Below are 7,958 nucleotides of genomic sequence, written 5' to 3' on the forward strand. Positions count from 1 at the left end.
AGCAGCTGGAGGAAATCAAGGCTTACGTGGAACATAAGATGGAAGAACAAGAGAAACGAATGAAAAACGAAAATGAGTTAAACTTCAAGGAAATGTTATTAAAATTTCAACAACTTGATAAAACACTTGATACAGTTAACCTCAGAACGCTTTACGGCGGTAGCTGGACTGTGTTCCAGCGACGGATTGATGGGTCCGTCGATTTTTACCGCAACTGGACGATGTACAAGCACGGATTCGGAGACGTAAATGGAGAGCACTGGCTTGGTTTGGAGCAGCTTCATGCTATGACCAGTTCAGGAAGACACGAGCTGTTGGTGCTGATGGAGGATTTCGAAGGAAACACAGCCTATGCTCTTTATGATGAATTCAAGATTGCGAGCGAGGAGGAAAAGTACAAGCTCACCGTTGGAAACTTTTCGGGTACCGCTGGTGACTCGTTGAAAGGTCATAATGGAATGAAATTTTCTACATTTGATCAAGATAATGATGCAGATGATGACAGTAACTGCGCGGAAGATTTTCAAGGAGCATGGTGGTTTGAATACTCTTTGGAATCGTATGTATAGCACATATAAAGCGTAGACACACATATCGTGTCCCAACTCATATAAATGTTATTTTCTTCTTTGTTATTGTAGTCATTTGAATGGACCATATAGACATAACGGTGATCACAAACAATATGGATTGGATTGGGACTCATTTCGACATTTGAACTCTATGAAATCAGCAACAATGATGTTTCGCAATCGTGCCTCTAACTAGCTCTCAGATGACGTTAAAAAATCCCAGAAATGTAATCTTCGTTTTTCTTCGCCCACGCTGCTTAAAGTGCAGTGCAGGAGTTATATTCAATTTCATGGTTTTGTAAACTAAACGTATTTATTGGACGAAATAAAATGAAATAAATAGTTATTTCGATTGAAAAAAGTATCTCATAATATTAAAACAATCCCTCTGCGATAAAGAAACATTGCAATGGAGAAACAGCTGAGCAAAACCAAAAACAAATCTACTATGACGTAACGTATGGAAAGAACAAACAAACGGAATGATATAGTTTGGCGTTAATTAATTTTCAAAAATTTACTTGCAACACTTTGTTATACCAAGGATGCCAATTCTATAAGAGCTCAGAAAAACTAATCCAAGTAAAGTTTGTTGGGTTGACTAAATACAAAAAGTGGGTAAATATAGCTGAGCTGCACACCAATTGAAACTGAGCTCTCCCCTGTAAGAGTGGACTGACTGTCCACGTTTACGAAGAGAAAAAGTCTAGTATGTCTTTGAACTTTCTTTAAGAAACCTCTTCTCGCACAGTAGCAGAAAGACATTAAAATCATTACTCATGGAAGAAACGGGTAAGGCAGAATAGAGGAGGTAAAGCAGTCAAAAACTATAAAAAATCTATTAAAACTATCGAATTAGTCAAGTACGTGAACTCCTGGTTTTTTGGTGAACAAACACTAGTAGTTTTTGGAAAGAAAAGTATGATTGAAACGCTATGAAAGATAAGAGCGTAGCAAAATATAAATATATCCGTATCGGCTGCGTACAACAAACAAGTTTTTGAGACAAAATAACCAAATTTACTTATTCTAGGATCATTATCAATGGATAGTTTTTGTGAACGCTGAAGTAAATAAGCGTACCACTTCGATCGTTCATTACTCGAGCAGTAATTCTTCAAAATACCACGTTCAGTTGCTTGTAGAACCTTCGACAAACTCGACGAAAAAATCTGGAGTGAAGTCTGTGAAAGATGTCGTTGAAAAGAACGTTTTTGTGTGTGATTATGTGCAATTTGGTGCGCTTAGGATGGACAGCAGAAGGAGAAGCTACAGCCGACATGCCAACGGTAATGGAAGCGATCATTAACGCTATGATCGATTTTCGCAAGGAAATATTGGACAATCTTCAACTTTCACTTGAGTACCACACGGAGCAACTGGAGGAAATCAAAATATACGTGGAACATAAGATGGAAGAACAAGAAAAACGAATTAAAGAAGTTGGAAAAATAGTCAATGTGACGGCTGATGCGATGGAACATAAGATACAAGAACAAGAAAACAGGATGAAAAATGAAACCAACGAAATTAAAAAAATACTTGGTGCGATGAGCAACGAGCTGCTGCCAAGATCATGTGATCGGGTCAAATCAAACCCTACTGATACTTTTTACATTAATCTTCCTGGAATTATTGAAAATCCTTTCTTGGTGCTTTGTTACTACGATAACAACTTTAACCTCGGCGGCGGCTGGACGGTGTTCCAGCGTCGGATTGACGGATCCGTCGATTTTTACCAGGATTGGACAATGTACAAGCACGGATTCGGAAACAACAACGGAGAGCATTGGCTGGGTTTGGAAAAGCTTCATATCATGACAAAATCGGGAAGACACGAACTGTTGGTGCTGTTAGAAAGTTTTGAAGGAAACTCAATATATGCGCTTTATGATGAGTTCAAGATTGCGAGCGAGGTGGAAAAGTACAAGCTCACCGTGGGAAAGTATTCGGGTACCGCTGGTGACTCGTTGACACACCTCAATGGAATGAAGTTCTCTACATTTGATCAAGATAATGATGAATCCAGTGACAACGATGCGAAAAAATATAAAGGAGCATGGTGGTTTGGAGAGAATTGTGTGTCGTATGTATAGCACATGTAAAACGAATACTCACATATCGTGTCCTAACTCATGCAAATGTGCTATTTTCTTTCTTTTCTATTGCAGTCATTTGAACGGACCATATTTTATAAAAGGTTACCATAAGCAATGGGGAGTGAGTTGGGCTACATTTCGATATTTCTACTCATATAAATCAGCAACAATGATGTTTCGCAGTCATGCCTCTAACTAGCTCTCGGATGATTTTGGCAAATCGCAGGATTCTAATCTTCGTTTTTCTTCGCCTTCGCTGTTTCGTGTTATGTTCAGGTTAAGTTATCTCGCTCGAAAAGAAAAAACATCTTATAATATGATTTTAACAATTCTACGTTAAAGGACACATTGCGATATTATAAAGCACACATTGGAACATTATGGATCAACCAAGGCGTGCAAAATGTTTATTTGTATAATCCTAAATGAATGAATGCATGAATGTTATTGTAGAAAATTATGCAATAGAAAAACAGCTGAGCAAAACCAAAACCAAAAATCCATTTAATTACAAAACTATTTATAAAATCATCCAAATTATTTATAAAATCATCCATCAGATAAAATCATCCAAGTAAAGTTTGCATTAAAAAAAAGACAAATTTCAACGACTTTTCATGCAAAAACGGAAAGCACTAGCAACTTTCAGTTAAAAGCAGTATAAAGAGTAGCAGTTCTTTTTAATTTAGAAAACGTTTGACAGCTGTATCGTTTGCATTGAATCCGCCGTGGCCAAAACATCAAACCACCTACGCTTGATTGTGTGTTAAAACATCCAGTTTTACCGCGAACCACGTGACCCAAGATTATTTGAAGTCAGACGGTGACATGAGGTAAAAAACCCTGGTACTTTATGTTGCTTTTGAAGTTTGTTACAATATATTTAAAATATTTTGAGGTTCCTTATCTCCCATAGAACGTCATATCGTGGCTGAAAACCAACGAGAAGAATTTGCACAAAGTCGCTGTTCTTCCTGTGAAGACTTCCGACGTATGGAAAAGTGTATAGTGTGCAGTGCCTTCCGGAATTAAGCAACTTTATCAGGAAACATCATAAAGAGTACAATTCAGTGGTTTGTACATACCTGACCACAGTAAATCAAGCGCAAAGAAGATCGGAGGAGTTGAAAGGGTCAAATGGATTTGACACACTGCTAACACTATCCATGCCTTTCAACTGCAACCAATCGAAAAAAAAAAAACATTTACAACACTTAAAGGTAGGACCTATTCCAACATTTTAAAATCCAAACGGTTATGAATGCCTCACAATAACTTAAAAACATCCTTACACGATTGGTTTTGTCGGCTATGGCTAAAATTTCGTCCAAGGGCCGTGAGGCCAGCTTACTGGCCGTCGGAATAAAGCACTCAAAAGATGTAACGTTACAATAAAATATATTTAATTCAATTAGCTTGGTTAACTGTTTTCTTATCACCGACGAAAATTTGTCTATTTTGTTTAATGCAAACGTTATAGCTTGTTGGGTAGAAATCATAAAAAGTGAGCAACTATAGCTTAGCTGCGCGCCAACGGAAACTTAACTATCCCCTGTAAGAGAGGGTTGACTGTACACTTTTGCGAAGAGAAAAAGTCTAGTAAGTCCTTAACAGCTAGAGAATGGCTGAAGCCGGTAATTACACCAAAGAATAAGAAAAGATGCCTGAAGAACATTCTTTGAGAAATCACTTTTCGCATCCAGAAAGGCATTAAAATCATTGCTCATGGAAGAAACGAGTTAGGCAGAATAGAGGAGGTAAAACAGTCAAAAACTATAAAAAATCAATTAAAACTGGCGAACTAGTCACGTACGTAAACTCCTGGTTTTTTGTACAGAAATGACGCAAATGGAAATCCAGTTTGATTATGATCGAGTTACTAACACATTTCAGATCAATAAAAAATAGTAGTTTTTGGAAACAAAAGTATGATTCAAATGATATGAAAGATAAGAGCGAAACAATGTATAAATATATCCAAACCGGCTGTGAACAACAATCAAGGTTTTGGGAGAACAACTGCTCACAAACCCATAGCGAAATTAGCTCATTCTAGGATTATTATCAATGGAAAGTTTTTGTGATTGTTGAAGTAAATGAACGCACCAACGGGTACGATCGTTCATTGCTCCAGCAATAATTTTTCAAAATGCTACGTTCAGTTGTTTGTAGAACCTTTGACGGACTCCACGGAAAATTCTGGAGTGAAGTTTGTGAGAGATGTCGATGAAAATAGCATTTTTGTGTGTGATTGTGTGCAGTTTGGTGCGCTTAGGATGGACAGCAGAAAGAGAAGCTACAGCCGACATGCCAACCGTAATGGAAGCGATCATTCACGCTATGATCGATTTTCGAAAGGAAATGTTGGACAATCTTCAATAGTCGCTTGAGTACCACACGGAGCAGCTGGAGGAAATCAAGGCTTACGTGGAACATAAGATGGAAGAACAAGAGAAACGAATGAAAAACGAAAATGAGTTAAACTTCAAGGAAATGTTATTAAAATTTCAACAACTTGATAAAACACTTGATACAGTTAACCTCAGAACGCTTTACGGCGGTAGCTGGACTGTGTTCCAGCGACGGATTGATGGGTCCGTCGATTTTTTCCGCAACTGGACGATGTACAAGCACGGATTCGGAGACGTAAATGGAGAGCACTGGCTTGGTTTGGAGCAGCTTCATATTATGACGAGTTCAGGAAGACACGAGCTGTTGGTGCTGGTGGAAGATTTCGAAGGAAACTCAGCCTATGCGCTTTATGATGAATTCAAGATTGCGAGCGAGGAGGAAAAGTACAAGCTCACCGTGGGAAAGTATTCGGGAACCGTTGGTGACTCGTTGGATTATCATAATGGATCGAAGTTCTCTACATTTGATCAAGATAATGATGCAGATGATGACAATAACTGCGCGAAAGATTTTCAAGGAGCATGGTGGTTTGAATACTCTTTGAAATCGTATGTATACCACATGTAAAACGTTAGCACACATATCGTGTCCCAACTCATACAAATGTTATTTTCTTCTTTGTTATTGTAGTCATTTGAACGGACCATATAGACATAACGGTGATCATAAGCAATATGGATTGGATTGGGACTCATTTCGGCATTTGTACTCGTTGAAATCAGCAACAATGATGTTTCGCAGTCGTTCTTCTGATTAGCTCTCGGATATCGTTTGCAAATCGCTGGATTATATCTTCTTCGCCCTCACTGCTTCTAGTAATGTGCAAGAATTTTATTCAATTCAATTGTTTTGTAAACTAAATGTATTTGCCCGACGAAGTCAAATTTATCAAATACGTTAAAAGAACATTGTAGATTATTTTAAAATAGTAGATTGCATAAATATTATTGCAGACAATTATGTTATTGAAAAACCAGCTGAGCAAAACCAAACAAACAAATCTACAATGACGTAGCGTGTGGAACAAACGAACAAACGGAATGTTATGGATATGCGTAAATTCATTTTCTAATATTTTCAAACATTTACTTGCAAAACTAGTTATAACTTCTCTCTTCTTTTTCTTCTTTAATGGCCCACTCATAGTTGAGCACGTCGTGCTGACATGGTCTGGTTTTTATAACAAGGGCGCCAATTAAATCAAAGCTCAGAAAAGCTTATCCAAAGTAACAGTCGGGGAATGATCGAAGACGGTCATGAATGTCGGGGACATTCTTTGAGAAACCACTTCTCGCCCAGTAGCAGAAAGGCATTAACATCATTACTCATAGAAGAAATGAGTAAGGCGAAAAAGTGGAGATTCAAACATACAAAAACTATAAAAAATATACAATCAAATCTGACGAATGAGTAATTAAACCTCTAATTTTTTGTACAGAAATTACCCAAATGGAAATCTAGATTGATGACGATCGTGTGACAAACTCATTTTAGGTGTACAAAAACTCATTTGTTTTGGAAACAAAAGTATGATTCAAACGCTGTGAAAGATAAGAGCGTAGCAAAATATAAATGTATCCATACCAGTTGTGAACAACAAACAAGTTTTTGCAGGAATAACTGTTCAAAATTCGTAGCAAAATTAGGTCATTCTAGAATCTTTATCAATTGATCGTTTTTGTGAATGTTAAAGTAACTGATCGCACCAATGGGTGCGATCGTTCATTACTCAAGCAATGTTTCTTCAGAATGCTACATTCAGTCGTTTGTAGAATCTTCGACGGACTCCATGTAAAATTCTGGAGAGAAGTTTGTGAAACATGCTGTCAAAAAGTGCGCTGTTGTGTGTGATTCTGTGCAATTTGGTGCGCTTAGGATGGACTGCAGAAGGAGAAGCTACAGCCGACATGCCAACCGTGATGGAAGCAATCATTAACGCTATGATCGATTTTCGGAAGGAAATATTGGACAATCTACAACTGTCACTTGAGTACCACACGGAGCAGCTGGAGGAAATCAAGGCTTACGTGGACAATAAGATGGAAGAACAAGAGAAACGAATAAAAGAATTTGGAAAAATAGTCAATGTGACGGCTAATGCGATGGAACAAACGATGCAAGAAAGACGAATGAAAAACGAAAATGAGTTAACCTTCAAGGAAATGTTATTAAAATTTCAACAATTTGAAAAAACACTTGATACAATTAACCTCAGAACGCTTTACGGCGGTAGCTGGACTGTGTTCCAGCGACGGATTGATGGGTCCGTCGATTTTTTCCGCAACTGGACAATGTACAAGCACGGATTCGGAGACGACAACGGAGAGCATTGGCTGGGTTTGGAGAAGCTTCATGCTATGACCAGATCGGGAAGACACGAGCTGTTGGTGTTGTTGGAAGATTTCGATGGAAACTTCACCTATGCGCTTTATGATGAATTCAAGATTGCGAGCGAGGCGGAAAAGTACAAGCTCACCGTGGGAAAGTATTCAGGAACTGCTGGTGACTCGTTGGAATACCATAATGGATTGAAGTTCTCTATATTTGATCAAGATAATGATGAATCCATTGACAACCTTGCTGAAAAATATAAAGGAGCATGGTGGTTTGGATACACTTGGGTATCGTATGTATACCACATGTGAAACGTAGATAAATATATGATGCTAATACATTTTTCTTTCTTTGTTATTGTAGTCATTTGAACGGACGATATTTTCCAAAAGGTAACCATAACCAATTGGGACTGGCTTGGGTCTCATTTCAATATAACTTCTCGTTGAAATCAGCAACAATGATGTTTCGCAGTCGTTCCTCTAACTAGCTCTCAGATGACGTTAGAAAATCGCAGCATTTTAATCGTCTCTTCTAGTTA

The 7,958-nt window shown here is 38.0% G+C and overlaps 2 protein-coding genes across 2 annotated transcripts; both read left to right on the top strand.

Annotated features, from left to right (window-relative positions):
• Positions 1 to 221: 221 nt before the first annotated feature.
• Positions 222 to 5,650, top strand: LOC131294497 (fibrinogen-like protein 1). Its single transcript, XM_058322544.1, has 3 exons — positions 222 to 447; positions 1,821 to 2,014; positions 5,054 to 5,650. The coding sequence occupies exons 1-3, from the start codon at positions 222 to 224 to the stop codon at positions 5,648 to 5,650; spliced, it is 1,017 nt and encodes a 338-aa protein (XP_058178527.1).
• Positions 5,651 to 6,990: 1,340 nt separating this feature from the next.
• On the top strand, positions 6,991 to 7,728 carry LOC131294498 (ficolin-2-like). The gene has a single exon (XM_058322545.1). The coding sequence runs from the start codon at positions 6,991 to 6,993 to the stop codon at positions 7,726 to 7,728; it is 738 nt and encodes a 245-aa protein (XP_058178528.1).
• Positions 7,729 to 7,958: the final 230 nt, after the last annotated feature.

Source organism: Anopheles ziemanni, chromosome 2 (assembly GCF_943734765.1).
Source record: "Anopheles ziemanni chromosome 2, idAnoZiCoDA_A2_x.2, whole genome shotgun sequence".
Lineage (NCBI taxonomy): Eukaryota > Metazoa > Arthropoda > Insecta > Diptera > Culicidae > Anopheles > Anopheles ziemanni.